The 16,794-nt window shown below is 33.9% G+C and overlaps 1 protein-coding gene and 1 long non-coding RNA gene across 2 annotated transcripts; both read right to left on the bottom strand.

Moving 5' to 3' along the window:
• Positions 1-2,430: 2,430 nt before the first annotated feature.
• Positions 2,431-3,189, bottom strand: LOC127739272 (uncharacterized). The gene is made up of 2 exons (XR_008000365.1): positions 2,844-3,189; positions 2,431-2,684 (listed from the first exon to the last, which is right to left on the bottom strand). It is a non-coding gene; the product is annotated as an uncharacterized LOC127739272 (long non-coding RNA).
• A 75-nt stretch (positions 3,190-3,264) lies between these two features.
• Positions 3,265-16,045, bottom strand: LOC127739270 (vesicle transport through interaction with t-SNAREs homolog 1B-like). The gene is made up of 7 exons (XM_052250929.1): positions 15,932-16,045; positions 11,468-11,526; positions 7,837-7,947; positions 6,902-6,961; positions 6,425-6,598; positions 4,619-4,680; positions 3,265-3,537 (listed from the first exon to the last, which is right to left on the bottom strand). The coding sequence occupies exons 1-7, from the start codon at positions 16,029-16,031 to the stop codon at positions 3,438-3,440; spliced, it is 666 nt and encodes a 221-aa protein (XP_052106889.1). The 5' UTR covers positions 16,032-16,045; the 3' UTR covers positions 3,265-3,437.
• Between the last annotated feature and the right edge of the window lie 749 nt (positions 16,046-16,794).

Raw genomic sequence — 16,794 nt, 5'->3', positions numbered from 1 at the left:
AGTTAAGATTTTTTGTAATGTTAATTTCTCTTTTATTATGAGTAATAGGATAACTATATTTGGTATGTGCATACCTTGCAAGGTCGTCATGCCTGTTAGACAGTTTTCACTTGACCTCGACTTCATTTCATGGATCAGTGAACAATATTAAGTTTTCGTGGTCAAGTCCATATCTCAGATACTATAAGCAATAGGTCTTCTATATTTGGTGTATGTAATGATTGTAAGGTGTACATGTTTAACTGGCAGGTGTCGTCTGACCTTGACCTCATTTTCATGGTTCAGTGGCAAAAGTTAAGTTTTTGTGTTTTGGTCTGTTTTTTTAATACTGTATGCAATAGGTCAACTTTATCTGGTGTATGGAAATATTTTACAATGTACATGTCAGTCTGGCAGGTTTTATTTGACCATGACCTTTTCACGGTTCATTGTTCAGTGTTAAGGTTTTGTGTTTTGGTCTGTTTTTCTTAAACTTTAAGCAATAGGTCAACAATATTTGGTGTATGGAATGATAGTAAGGTGTATATGTCTGTCTGGCAGGTATCATATGACCTTCACCTCATTTTCATGGTTCATTGGTCAATATATAATTTCCATGGTTTGGTCTGTTTCTTTTATATTATAAGCAATAGGGCATCCATATTCGGTGTATGGAATGATTGTATTAAAGGTGTACATGTATTTCCAACTTGGTATATCTGACCTTGACCTCATTTTCTCGGATCATAAATGTTTATGTGATACTTGTAGTAAAACTTTATATTTAGGACTATCAACATAAAATCAATGGTCAGTATAGTAGGCAAGACATTTCAGCGTGTGCACTCTTGTTTAAGATTGTTATGAAGATCAACATGCACATGCAGTGTATCGAATTAATTACTTTGTAATGTTATCACAACAGGTTGGGGGATTGATTCCATGCCAGGTCAAACCAAAGCCTTGAATATTTGTATTTGCTGCTGCTCTGCCAAGCATGAGACATTTAGGGAGGGTGACATGTCTTCCTGCAGACTGTTGTTACCCTGAAATGTCTTCCTGCAGACTTGTTACCCTGACATGTCTTCCTGCAGACTGTTGGAGTCTGTTGTTACCCTGAAATGTCTTCCTGCAGACTGTTGTTACCCTGACATGTCTTCCTGCAGACTGTTGTTACCCTGACATGTCTTCCTGCAGACTGTTGTTACCCTGACATGTCTTCCTGCAGACTGTTGTTACCCTGAGACTATCATGTTAAAAATCCTACTCAGTGTGTCTAGTACAAAGCAAGGTTTATATTCATATCACTTTGAACATGTTGTCCTGAAAATGCAATTAATTTGCCACTGGACATTAACCAGCCACCCATTGATCATCTAAATTCTTATGCAAGTAACAGGATTATGCAATTGATAGGTATCTGATAAACATACATCCAAAATTTATTGCAATATGGAACAATTGATGGTTCTGGCCTTGACTCCATCCCTATTATGTATGATAAGAAATTTTTGATGTCCGATATGATGAAAAAGTTAGAATGGTCATCCAAGAATATTCAAAAAGCATTAGGTTTCAAAGATTTCTTCCTTAAAGGTATACCACAAATTTAAATGTCAATAAACAAAATAATTCCAACAGCAGGTATGCAGAAATCAAGCATCTGTAAAAAAAAAATGGATTTTTTTCTCAATCCAAAAAAAATTAATATATATCGACAATAATTTAAAAATATTTATTGTTTCTGTATAGAAATGCTTAACATTTATTTGATACACATTCATCCAAAATACATAAGCTCACTACTGAAGCATTAAACTGAATTAAAAGCCTCAAGTTATATGTCGGAGGCATCCTCCTTGCATTTTTATACACCCCTAGCTTTTAATTAATTGGGTTTTAGTGTTTCTGATGAAGGTGAATCAAGAGAGGACCTTCAGAAATACAAAACTTATAAAATGTTATTTTCATTCGTAACAATAGACACTTCATAATATTTGGAAGCTAAATCAAATCACTAGAGAATGAAAATGAGGTCAGGTACATATGAAATATTTGAGACAGATAGATCCCTTACAGCAAATACATTTACACTATTAATATTGACTTGTCATGCATAATTATCTAGGAGCAGATATGAGCCTGAAAACTTACCCATGAAACAGACCTAAGTCTGAAACCACCTGGAATGTGAAGTCAATGCCATATGCAAATAAAGTCATACTGACATATACTCCTTTACACAGTAAATTGAACTCTGACCTGACCACTGAAGCATGGTAATAGAAGACAAGGTCAGGTGACAAAACAGCATAGGCAATCTCCATATTTGATAACTCAAGTTAAACTAAGGATAAAGTACAATTGTCAACAGTGGTGATGCATTAATGCATACCAAGTGAAGGCTACTGCTGACACTGGTCTATTGATTCAAGTAAATGAAAAAGGAAATATACTTGTATGTGTATATTTGAGATAAATACATGAAAATATGCATATATGTCAATAAGCTAATTTATTCATGGATTCATGCAGTCATATATTCATTTTGACTTTCTTTCTCTCTCACTTTCATCATTATAGTCAGTCACTTATTCATTTTGACTTTCTTTCTCTCATTTCATTATTAAAGTCAGTCAATTATGCTATGGGACTTTCTTTCTCTCTCACTTTCATCGTCATAGTCTGTCACTTATTCATTTCAACTTTTCTTTCTCTCTCATTTCATTATTACAGTCAGTCAATGTGACTTTCTTTCTCTCTCACTTTCATTATCATAGTCTGTCAATTATTCATTTAGACTTTATGGGACTTTCTTTCTCTCTCACTTTCATCGTCATAGTCTGTCACTTATTCATTTCAACTTTTCTTTCTCTCTCATTTCATTATTACAGTCAGTCAATTATGCAATGAAATTTCTTTCTCTCTCACTTTTTTTCAGACATATACATACATGTACATCCATCAAAATAGAGTAAACACATGCAAACAAACAAAATCAGAATAACACATTCTGAGTATACATAAACTCACATACAGAAACAAAAAAGTATGCATTACAGAACTGTAAATTCAGAAATTATTGCGATGTCTTTATTAATTTGAAAATAGTGACAGTATCAGGTTAACAATAATAAAAACTTGCATTCATAATTTCAGTAATGATTTTCCTTCATAAAATTATAGCAATCGCATTAATTAGATATCAGTGGTCTTCTTCTTCTTCCATATACTGCCCAAGGTCAAGGATTCTCAAGCATTAATTTCTGAATTTACAGTAATCAAATCTGTTTTAACAATATCACAGTATAATATTAAAATTTCCCAATTAAAAAGTAAAATTTGGACCTTCTATGTTTTATCTGATTTTATATCCAGAATTTCATACAATATTAGTCCACGGAATGACCATTGGGAGGTTTGTCCTAAACACCAGCCTAGTTGTTATGGTTCTGTGATCATGAATGTTTAGTAAAGAATTTCCAATATATAACTCCACCTAGTCCACAAACTTCTAGCAGGATTATCACAATTAAAATCATTTTGTTGGTCATCACTCTGAAAATAGGAAAGAAGTAAAGATGTTTATTTGAATGGTAAACTTGTATTCATCATTACTCGTTGGATACCTATTTTCATGGACTTTGTGGTCACACAGGAACCAGACTTAAAAATTTCCATAGGAATTCATGCAGACTTTGACAAAATCATGAAATCAAATATCCGTGAAAAATGCAAGGTTTCCTCAATCCATAAAAAATGGTACCCATGAAAATAAATGAATCCACAGTTTCACCTTTCTTTTTTTAACACTTTCAACAGATAATTTGCATTTAAAATAGGCAATCTACAAACCTCTGAATGTATGTATCTTATAAGCTGTATTTGCTTTTTCAATAAAGTTTTATTGTTGGGATTTCTGTTGCTCAATCTTTAGTTTTCAGTCTAGTGTTTTATTTTTTACTTTTTCTTCTGACCATGGCACAAACTTCCTTTCTTCAACTTATGATTACCACTTGGTATCGTCTAAGTTCTTTAAAACACATGTTATTGCAAAATTAGATTTAAATCAAACTGTTGTAACTGAGGGAAGGGAAATTTATCACTATTCCGACATAAATTTCTATGCAGCATTTTTCTTTTGGCCAAAGTCTTGTATAATTCTCTTCAACTTATGGTATTAGATTCCCGGTTGGTATCTTTTCCCCTTTTTTGTGCTTAAAGTTCGACAGAGACACTCTAAAAGATTAACCTTGGCACTCAAGTTTCCTCCAACAATAAGACCAAATATCATGAAAATATACTTATCATTGGAATATGTATAGTAAGATACATGAAATCACATTATACATACCAATGACAGTATATTTTGGCAAAACTGTTTTGAATTTTGAGTCCTCAATGCTCTTTAACTTCATACTTTATTTGGCCTTTTTAACTTTTTTGATTCAAGCGTCACTGTTGGGTCTTTTGAAGACTAAACACATGTCTGGCGAAAAAAAATGTAATCCTGGTATCTATGATGAGTTTATTTAGAAGATTAAAATTGTCTCCCTTTTGTTTTCTTGGTTGCAGAAGATAACTAAGATGCTGCCATAAAAACAACAGCAAATACCATTTTTCACTGTATAAATCTTACCTCGTTGCCATGGTTTTCAAAATTTTTCTACTTTTAGATAAATTTGAGTCTGTATCAACCAGCTGAAAAAGAAAAGGTAAATATTAAAACACAAAACGATAAAATGCTCCACTGGGCGCAGCTTGATACGACCGCAGAGGTCTAACCCTGAACAGTTGGGGCAAGTATGGACACAACATTCAAGCTTGATACAGCACTGAATTTGGATTGTGATTAAATATTTGACACAGCATATGTTTCTGACACAAAATGAATGTGGTCTAAGAACTTAACATTTTTTAATTTACCTATTCAAACCATATCATTATTATTTGCTTTTATATATAAATCAGAAATAACCAATTTAAAATGGAAAATTTTAAAGAAAAAAAAAATCCCTCCCCCAAATTTTTTTAACCCCCTTATGATTCATCACCACCAAACTCAATCCCAGACTTCCCTTTGTGGTATGGTACCTTGCAGTACAATTTCAGAGAGATCCATACACTTGAACACAAGTTATTGTCATGAAACTAGAAAACTAGAAAAATGCTTGTTTTTTGCCCCTTTTTTGCCCCCTAATTCCTAAAATTTTGAGGCAATTACCCCCAAAATCAATCCCAGCATTCCCTTTGTGATATGGAACCTTGTGGTACAATGTCAGAGAGATCCATACACTAACACACAAGTTATGTCTGGAAGTTACAAAAATGCTTTTTTTTGGCCCCTTTTTGGCCCCTAATTCCTTAACTGTTGGTACCATAACCCCCCAAAATCAATCCCAACCTTCCTTTTGTGGTATTGAACCTTATGGTAAAATTTAAAAGAGATCCATTCACTTAAACTAAAGTTAGAGTGTTTTCGGACGACGACGACGACGACGCCAACGTCATACCAATATACGACCACAAAAATTTTTTTGCGGTCGTATAAAAAGTAGTTTGTAGAAAAACGCTAGCTTTATCTTATTGGCTAGGGGTTATTCAATTAAATCTGATGTGGGATGGTAGGATGGGACCATCAAATTCTAATAATAACAAACACACCTTCTTAGATTAATTTTGCATACATCAAATGTCCATAAAACCATAGATGACCTGTGACCCATATCAAAAATTTAAACCTCCGTTCATATCCACCCACATTTGTTTAAATAGAATAGTCCTAATGACTAACTCATGTTTGGTAACTTCAGGAATAATGTGGTTGTCCTTGATAACGTTTTATTGTTCTTATGAATGACAGTGAAAACATAGAAAACTAAAGACTGAGGTGTTCCTGAAGAGTAAGCAGATCCTGCTCCACATGTGGCACCCATCGTGTTGTTCATTTAAGTACGAACCCGGTGATAAGTCTTATTCAGTAGGTCACATTCTGGGAAAAAGAGAATGGGATTGAAGGTTATGACAACTGACAAATTTCAATTATCAAGCACAACCCATACCTCAAACTGGGACAGTGATCTAACAGCCCAATATAAGAACAAACGATCAAATCAGGTGAAAAAAACTTGACTGGTCAGATCGACACAAAGCACTAAAAAATACATAATGTTCTACTTATTTCCAAATAAAGTAGATCCATCAAACATTTTATACTGTGAATTCATTAATATTCGTTGGATACTAATTTTCGTGGATATCGTGGGTACAGGAGAACCACGAATTGAAATGTTCAACGAATTACAAATTTTCTAAAGGAGTGTATGCAGACTTTGCCAAAACCATGAAATTAAATATCCACGAATATGCAAATTTTCCTCAACCACGAAAAATGGTAACCACGAAAATAAATGAATCCACAGTATACATTTTAATATTGACATACCCTATCCCGTGTTCTTCCTAACGTTTCTCTCTGTCTTCCTAACTCGTCAATAATTTCCACACCTATTTCATCAGTTTCTGCTGCTATCTGATGTGTCCTTGCAATACTATCTGTGGCTCGATTCAAAGACTGAGTTCCCTGATAAAGTTTGTTTCTCTGAGAAGCTGCCATTTGCTATTTAAATATAGATGTAACTTTACTTTTCAAATGGATATTTAGGAACATTTCAATGTATGAGTGCACCTCTTTCAACCTTGCATTGTGTTTTAAACGTTAACATTTCTGAACAATTGAATTGTCTTCTAAAATCTTCTTTAAGGTTTTAAAAAATTTGAAAGAAATGGTAAATTTGAAGATGAATTTCATGATGAAAATTATATCTTGAAAAATGATTAAAATTGTCTGATAAACAGTGCGACCACCTCAATTTTTTGTTGTGTTAGTATTACTCAATTTTTTCTCATTGTTAAAGTTTACCTCATCTCTGTCAAAACCAAAATTATCAGATCCTCTTCCTGTAGCTCCTTTACTCTTCTTCTGCAAAACAAAATCAACCATTTAAATTTCAATTGCAAATCCATTCTCTTCACGATAAACCTAAGCCACAGGCCAATGGCTCATTTCTTAGAAAATTGAGAAAAAAATATATTGGCCTGTAGTAAATTCTTACAGGCCCTGATTGAAATTTTACAAGCCTGGGCTGGTGGGTTTGTGGTCAAGCATGAAAACTGAATCCAGGTTTGTTTGTTTTTAAAGTAATTTCCTAGTAACTATAACTTGTCAACAAAAAGCCTTTATACATGCTTATGGTTGTTTGGTTTTTTTTTTGCATTCTTGACATGTGAAGGTAAGGAAATTCACCCCTACACCCTTAATTTTTATTTGTTATTTTCTTCTGCAAAATGAAATCCATATAACAAGGTTATATGCAGTCACTTATGGTTGGTTAATAAAAGGTTAAGACTATCAAAATATAATGAAATTTGCTATGAGATGCAAACAAGTATTGAGATTGGGTTTTTAGGGTTTATTTTGTATGCGATATTGGATGACTCAAGAGGACTGGATAAGTTAATAAGGTGATAACCCTTTCATATTTTAGAGGGGGGGGGGGGGGCTGCTTGAGGATTTTTTTCTGACTGAATATTCATTTATTTTCACCTTTTGCCATTAATTTTTTTCATGGCTTAGCTGCATAAAATATATTTAACTTTTCCTTTTCTACACAATTATATCCTGCCTTTTGTTGGGTAAACTATTCATTTTAATTTTGTTTTGGACAAAGTTATTTTTTCAGTTCTTACAAGGCCAGAATATAAATTTTCAAAATCCTCCCCCTTAGATGATAAACTTGAGGTGTTAGGTTTCTTTGTTGTTAATATTAACTGTTTTTCTCCATTAGTCCTACTTACCACATTTTTGGTTATATTATCTAAGTCTCGTCTGTAGTTTCGTATTCTGGATATTTGTTGAGATCTGTAAGAAATAGGGGCCATCTTTGCTTCACCTTCCATTTCCTGTAGCTGAAATGTACAGTAATAACAAAATTAGGGACCCAAATTTTTCTGATCTTTTCCACACTAAATTTATTTCATTGAAGGCTTGATTCTTTGAGCTTTTTATACCAATTTTAGAAAAATATACTAAGTCTATTATCAAAAAATGATTTTCACTTTAATTATTCTTGACACATTATTTCATTTTTGTCTCGCCTGCGACGAAAGTCGCAGTATGCGAAACATAGGTATTACAATCCGGCGGCAGTGTAAACTATTTGTTTAAACAGGGATGATTCCAGGTGTTTTCAAATGGGTCCCTTGGGAATTTTTTATACATAAAATCTAAGACGAAATAACATAATATTCCTGTAAACACGGAAAATGTATATTAAGTTTCACCTGTACACTGCGGTAAGAAGTTAAAACATTTTGAATAATCCTGGACAGGGTTCTGATTATGATATATATGATTACCAGAACGCTTGAAAGTTATTACATGAAGATCATTGCACATGATGCACTATCTTTTGTAGGCTTGCATCTTTGCTACGGTAACCTATGCCTTTTACATGCATAACTGCTAACAATAACCACTGGAAAAAATCATCCATTGGGTATTTTTTTGAACAGGTCATCTTAAACTTTATAAATTTACATTGATTCAAATGGATTTCAAATTGAACTGGCCAATTGTCGAATTCAGAAAAGCTATGTACAAAAGTTTAAGTACTTAATTGCATGATAAGATAATTTTGTGGTTTTTGCTGGCTGTTTAATATGTAGAAGGTTGCCATTTTTTTCTTTAGGTGTAACCCTAAGAAACAGGAAATTAAAGCATTGAACCATTGTATTTAAATATTATTTGGATCATCTTTACAACTTTTGAAACGGTTCCATAATGTTGACATCCTATTTCATGAATGATCTATCATCCACATGTATTTTCAAAAATGCTCAAACTTTTGTCTTTTGAAGAAATGGAGCCTGACAAAATATATAATAATTTCTTTTACAAAACAAGTTTTCATCATATTATATAACCGGCTCTGCTGGGCAAACTGCATTTACAAGATCGGCACCCATTAAATTCATCAATGTTATATCAACATTTAAATTTTGCTCTCTGCCGAGGTCTGCTTTAAAAAGACCCATTTGACAAAAGCATCTTTTTTATCAACCTGCTGGGCGATCTGCTTTTACGAGATCAAATACTCCTATAACATTTTCATCAATTGAATCCGGCTGCTAAAATCGCATGTTGACATATTTAAATCGCAGACAGCATTCTTATCCAGATTTTACGCTGAGCGGCCCTAAAATCGGCAGGCGGCCCCAAAAAAATTGATGTGAATTTAATTTCCCAATTCAGAAAAAGTGAAATACAAAACAAAATCACAGATTTAGGCAACTATAATTTATATCTAAACTATATAGTAGAATCATCCCTGTTAAAGCTTTATATGTCAGAAGGTAGAAGACCTGGACGCTTTTTACCTCGTGTGCAGATACCTTATGTTACGAAGTTTCTGTCTGTCATATGTCCATTATCCTTGACCTCATTTTCATGGTTCAGTGACTGCTTGATTTTTTTTGTTATGCGAAATACTCACTTATTATGAGTAAAAGGATAACTATACTTGGTATATGGGTTCCTTGCAACGTCTACATGGCCATCAGGTAGGGTTCACCTGACCTTGACCTTATTCCATGGATCAGTGATCAAGGTTGAAGTTAGTGGTCAAGTCCGTATCTCAGATAGTCAGTTACTTTGAGCAATAGGTCAACTATATTTGGTGTGTGGAATGATTGTAAGGTGTACATGTCTGACCAACAGGTTTTATTTGATCTTGACCTCAATTTCATGGTTTATTGCACAATGTTTAGTTTTTGTGGTTTGTCTATTTCTCAGATACTATAAGCAATAGGGCCACTATATTTGGTGTATGGAATGATTATCAGGAGTACATTTCCGTCTGGTAGGTTTCATCTGACCTCAACCTCATTTTTATGGTTCATTGGACAATTTTTAGTATTTGTGGTTGTGTCTATTTCTCAGATACTATAAGCAACAGGTCAATTATATATTGTGTATTGAAACAATTGTGAGGTGTACATGTCTGTCTGGCAGGGTATATATGACTTTATTATACTTCACGTTAAAATGCCAGATTTTGATTGGCTAATACGAGGGAGACAATTTACTCTATCCCATGGTAGAGCGGGAGACAATTTTTTGAATGTCACCCTCTCGTGCAGACCAATCAAAAATCGATAATTTAAAGGACAATAAATTGAATTTCATCAAATAAGTAAAGACAATGCTCAAGTTCTACGTTTTGGCCTCAGAACTTTTTTTATATGACTGTCAAAATAATTAAAAAAAAAACATCTTGCTTCACTTCTGTTGATTTTTCTAATATCTGTAACGTTGTAATGATACAGTACATGACGTCATAGTAAAATACCTTAAATCTAAAATTCAACAGTAAAATACAATAATGATAGGACATTCAGTATAATAAATTAAATAACACATAGCTGAGAGGGTGATAGAGCAGATTGGTACCCCTTGAAAAAACATTGTCAACCTTGGCTTCGCCTCAGCTGACAATGTTTTCTCAGGGTAACAATCTGCTCTTCACCCTCTCAGCTATGTGTTATTTATATATTGACCTCATTTTCATTGGTCAATGATAAATTTTGTAAATTTTGTCAGTTTATCAGATACTATTAGCAATAGGTCAACTATATTTGGTGTATGGAATGATTGTAATTTGTAAGGTGTACATGTCTGACTGGAAGGGTTCATATGACCTTGACTTCATTTCCATGGTTCACTGGTCATTGTTAAGATTTTGTGGTTTGATCTGTTTCTCAGGTACTACTGTAATCGGCCTTGTTAAGTCCGCGTTGGTATATTGTCCGCACCCCCCTTTCCGCCACCAGGAATTTAGGAAAAAAACTGTTTTTTACTTGTTGAAAACGTCTATGGGAACTCTGGTAATTTCAAAATGTGTGTGATCATTTGCAGTATTTTCATGGAAAACGCCGTTTTCCATCATCGATTAGAAGTTGAAAATGCTTGTAAATGATTCTAAAACACTTTACAAGTGTTGAAATAAGCCAAAATCAAAAGAAAAACAATCGTAAAGTTGTATTTTTCATTAACCAGATATCAGAATAGAACGTGTAAAACGCAAACAAATACGATGAGTGTGTGCGGAAAATCCTTACTTAAAATAGATATCACTAAAGAATATGACTTTGAAACAAATTCAGTTGTGTATTCACTATCGTCCGTGTTTTTTTCTCCAAAATCAAGATTGCCAGGGTGCGGATTATACAGTACTATTAGCAAGAAATAGAAAAACTTGATGAAAGTAGCTTTGCTCTATAAAGTAAGAGATTTAACCCGTAGGATAAATAGAAGATAGAGTGGACACTACAGAGAAATATTTGCATAGCATTGTCACAGAGTAGAAAACATGCATTAAGAAAATTATATAATATATATATAATGTAATTTTAACAAGAGTACACTTACAATGAAGTTTGCTTCTTCAATATTTCTCTCTGCATGGCGAATGGCTGTCTTTTTCTCCTCTGTAAAAAAAATAGGATACTAATTAGAAAAATGAAAATAAATTGTCAAACCTACATTTAATCAAATACCAAAATATTTGTACAGACCATTGGTTCCAAGCCAGTTATTTTTTCCGGACTTGTATGTCAAAGGAGTAGGTCCGGTAAGGGCCGATTTTGGCCTCAAAATTCAGGTTCATCTGATGAGATTTTGGACACTTTTTAAACACTTAAGTGTCTACTTCAGTCGATTCAATTAGTTTATGTGAAAGATTTGAACTGATTTAGTCATTAAAGACGCTCAAATTCAAGCTTAAATATGAAAAATCTATCAAATATGCCATAATATGTCACTTTTCAGATGGTTTTTGTCAAAAATGAAAGTGGCCGCATCCGTGTTCATTCTCAACCTTTATATATGTTATGTATTATCATCAAATATATTTACATTTAAATATTAAGAATGAACACAAATGCGGCCACTTCCATTTCAGACGGAAACCGTCTAAAAATTAACCAAAATGCGAAAATTTCGAAGATTTCAGTAATTTAGCATGACTTAATGATGCTAGTACCCGATACATGTGCATTGTATTGTCAAAAACAGCACATATTTATGTAACAGAAGTATTCTTCTTTCCAATAAATAGCTAAAGATTTACATTTTAACAATTTTGTAAAACTGCTATATTTTGGGGCCAAAAAGGGGTCTTACTGGGCCTACTCCTTTTATTCTGGTTTAGCTGAGAGGTAGCAGAACTGAACACCAAATGTAAGTTTGCCACTTGCAATAAATGGAGAATGTATCCATGGGACACAGATGGTGCCCCCACTTGCATATAATGTTATAAAGGGACATAACTCAAGAATTGTAAAAGTGATGCCACCCAAATTCAAACTTGATCTATGATTTGTGGTAATAAGCATTGTGTATAAGTTTCATAACATTTGGTTGAGGCAAACTAAAGTTAGAGAACGGAAACTAATTTTGGTAATTTTGTACGTCAGTACGTATGGACAAGGGTAACACTTAATGCCCCCTCTGCTGCGGTGGAGGCATAACTAGTTTAGAAAAAAATTTGATGTTTTAGTAATCTGTTTAACAATAATCTTTCCCTAACAAAATCACACTTTTCCCGCCATAAAAGTCACATGATAATATAATGATATAAGTATTGCTGTACAGACAAAGTGAAATTAAAGTTCATTGCAAGATTTTTTTTTGTCTGTGAGAAAGTTTTGCATGAATTCTGCTTCGTATGTGTACAAAACCAAGTCAGCCAGTAGGGGTGAACAATTACATGTATTACCTATTGGTCATTTGAATAGCAACTGTCTGCTAAAATATCAAACACAAAACTCAACGGTTACAAATATGTTGTTGATAATAAAAAGTCCAGCATTTTGATGATATAATTCTCTGTGTATTTTATGAGTGAATCAGTGTGCTGCTACACAAAGTATGACCTAATCGTGACAGTAGAATTTCAGGTCCATCAGGTCTGTTCATTCCCTGTTCAGGTCTGTTCATTCCCTGTTCAGGTCAGAGTTTCTGCACCAAAAAAATATTTCAAATTATCCTTTTTTTGTAAATAAAAAGTAAACTTTTCCTGAAATATACTTCAAATGTGAAATACAAAAGTTCTTAAAATTTTAATAAATCAAAACGTACATTTATATTTTCAGGTCTATTGTCTTTTCATGCCCACATTCAGGTCTTTTGTGTAGCCCAAATTTACTTGGCTAAAATGTGAACTCTCTCCAATATTTTTTTGTCACATCCTTGTATTTATCTTATTATTGAGTGATACTTTGTTGATATTCTGAATTTTAACCTTACAGCAAAATATATATTCTCATATAATTTTCTCTTATTGATTTTTTTTAGACATTGAAAATAGATTTAACTGTAAAATCAGGAACATATATATTGACGGGACTTGACGCTACCTAATTATAGCCGATTTTATCGTCGGGTCATAGTTAATAAATGACACGATACGGAAACGGACATGTGACATGGCATTCCCAGTATAACCGTGAATGATGACACGTTATTTTTGTTAATATCAATAAAATGTCATTCAAACTAAGTAATAAGTGATGCCAGTGTATCAAACTTGTAATCTGTCACTTCAAATTTGTCATAATCGCATTCATTTCATCACAGAAGGGTACAGAATGCAAACGGGTAACCAAAAAAAAGGCGTTGATGGCATTCCCAGTAACCGTGAATTTCACAAACCATTATAAATCAATTCACATCAAATAAATCACACTTATATTGGTCATTTTATATGACAAAATATATCTACATGTACTTTACGATAAAACTTACCAATTCATTGTAATTGTTGAATGTTTGCAATTATGTGGTTAATTTATTGAGCAGTTCTGATAGTTTTTCAGTCAGACGCTTCCAAATTCTATAAATCTCGCGAAGTCTCGTAAAGTTCGGGATTTTATCAATCTTATACTGAAAAGCCTATCAGATTTATTTCCCGTTAGATATACTGTTCCCAGGTAAAATAACTGACTTTAATGTATATAGCCTTTTATTATACTTCATGTTAAAATGCCAGATTTTGATTGGTTAATACGAGGGAGACAATTTACTCTATCCCATGGCAAATACTCTATTACCCTTCACGGAGACGCTTGCTCAAGAGTGTGCTTTAATAAATACGGATGATTGTTATGTACAAGACGACATAGTTTATTACTTTGAATTTGAAATTTAATAGACAGTAATAACAGAACATTCAGTATTATAAATTAAATAACACATATCTGAGAGGTAGTCCGAGATTACTCTGACGTCCAACGGCTGTTTTGCCAGACAAGCTGGGGCCGTGGGACGTCAGAGCTCGTCCCATATCAAAAAGTGGATATTTGCCCGTCTAAAATAGATGCGCTGCTTCGTCGCTTCTGGTGCCAACGGACGGCCTTGGAATTATATAAATCGGGTATCAATTTGTTCATTTTTCATTTATCTCTTCATTTATGTAAGTTTCACCTACCTGCCACCCTTTATATTCTCATATTTAGACAGTTTTCACAGTGACCCACCGATTCTGGCATTTTGACTTTCATTTGAAAGATTGTCATGTGATCACGAGAAAAAAGTAAGGCACAATGGACTATGGGAAATGATGTATGCATATGACCCTAGGTCAATATGAATATATAATCTAACACCTCGCTCATTTACGATGCAAGCAATGTAAATATCTGAGGGCTTCCGAATGTTATCGTGGTTGGCACTAAATGCTTAATACCGATCTCCTGTAAAGGAGGTGAAGAATCGTGGTTGGCTACTAAATGTTAAATATCGATCTCCTATAAAGGAGGTGAAAAAAGTATAAATATTTGCATATTTGAGTCTCGAGGTCGCGAAATCTCTCGTAACTTGACGTCCATTTGAAAATAAAAGTAAAAATGTCTGAATCGATGGGTCACTGTGAAAACTGTCTAAATATGAGAAAATAAAGGGTGGCAGGTAGGTGAAACTTACATAAATGAAGAGATAAATGAAAAATGAACAAATTGATACCCGATTTATATAATTCCAAGGCCGTCCGTTGGCACCAGAAGTGACGAAGCAGCGCATCTATTTTGGACGGGCAAATATCCACTTTTTGATATGGGACGAGCTCTGACGTCCCACGGCCCCAGCTTGTCTGGCAAAACAGCCGTTGGACGTCAGAGTAATCTCGGACTAATCTGAGAGGGTGATAGAGCAGATTGTTACCCCTCAAAAAGACATTGTCAACCTTGGCTTCGCCTCAGTTGACAATGTTTTCTCTGGGTAACAATCTGCTCTACCACCCTCTCAGCTATGTGTTATTTATATAGTGTTATAAAATTTGTCCCCATACTTAGTCCCATAGAGTTTCAAGGTATAGGTTTCATTTAGGAACCCAACTCTTATAAGGAAGAAGAAATATATAATCATATAAGAGGGTACATTGTAGAAATGCCCTTTAAGGCTTTAACGTCAGGCATCAAACGGTCATTTTCGGCTACCGTTAGCATCAACTTGGTTAAAATTTTAGCGTGATACGTCAAAATATCCTTATCTTTATTCGTCAGAGGTCTCAAATAATTATCCATACCGTTAATTTGGAAAGAATTTAACGTGATTTGTCAAAATCAGTCATTTTTTTTTATTGTCATAAAGAAAATGTACATTTTATCGTTATGCACCAAAAATTACCGTTAACGTCATTTGGCAAGATTTTTTTACCGTTATTCGTCATGAAGGTACCCACATTACGACCCTCATATAAGTCATTATAAGAGTTGTTTTCTTAAATGAAACCGCGTTCAACTCAGACATCACAACACACCACTGTCATCAGTGCTGTCAGTATTTCTGGGTAGAATTAAGGACATTGTAAGACATTAAGTTATATAAATTAACAACCTCCTTCAAAATTTGGGATTTTCCCTTCGACTCTGTCTCTCAAACTATCCAAAACACTTGACAAATCATCCTCAAGTGACTCAAACTTTTCGGACGACATTTTGACATGACAGTCATGTGATCATTCTAAAAACTGAGTCAAGTTCGGGATGGATAGCCGGTCAGAAATCCAGTTGAATTTTAATCTTTAGTTGTGGGTCTCATTGGGGTCTAAGCGTGACCCGGGATTGCCGATTTTTTGTAAGCGTGACACGTGAAAGTCAAATTATTGTGCCGTGAAAACGGGAAATGAAGTCTAGCGGGACACGGGAAATTACAAAAAAATGAGAATTGCTTACGTACATAGTGTAAGCGGCCGGATACGGGAAAAAAGAGAATGATAAGTGAAAAACAAACTAGGAAAATGGTCAAAAAATTAAAGAATACATGAATGAAAAATCCCCCATCCAGACCCTCTGGTATGCGTTTAACCATATTTGATTGATTGGTTATTGTTTTCTTAACGTCACTTGGCAAATATTTATTGCATATTCAAGACAAGAGCAAATTTAACAATGAACACAATATAGGTAGATCCTGCAATTCCTTGAATATTGCTCACAAGCACTTTAAAGTTGCACTTTCCGATTCAATCAATACATTCATATACTATCCAACGCATTCAAAATAGTTGGAAGAAACTTGAAGGGGAAATTCGAGTGCAGACTGAATTTATTTAGAACGCTGCAACTTCAATATATTTAATTTTACAACACGATGCAATATGCTCAATTCACTAGAAATTTAACTAAAAAGTCTTATTTTACAGAAGCCACGATGATCTGAATTGTAAATCAACAAATGTCGTCTACGGACTATAAACC

Source organism: Mytilus californianus, unplaced genomic scaffold, assembly GCF_021869535.1.
Source record: "Mytilus californianus isolate M0D057914Y unplaced genomic scaffold, xbMytCali1.0.p SCAF_4, whole genome shotgun sequence".
In the NCBI taxonomy this organism is placed as follows: domain Eukaryota; kingdom Metazoa; phylum Mollusca; class Bivalvia; order Mytilida; family Mytilidae; genus Mytilus; species Mytilus californianus.
Note: the sequence above shows the minus strand (reverse complement) of the source record. Positions and strands in the feature narration are given on the sequence as shown.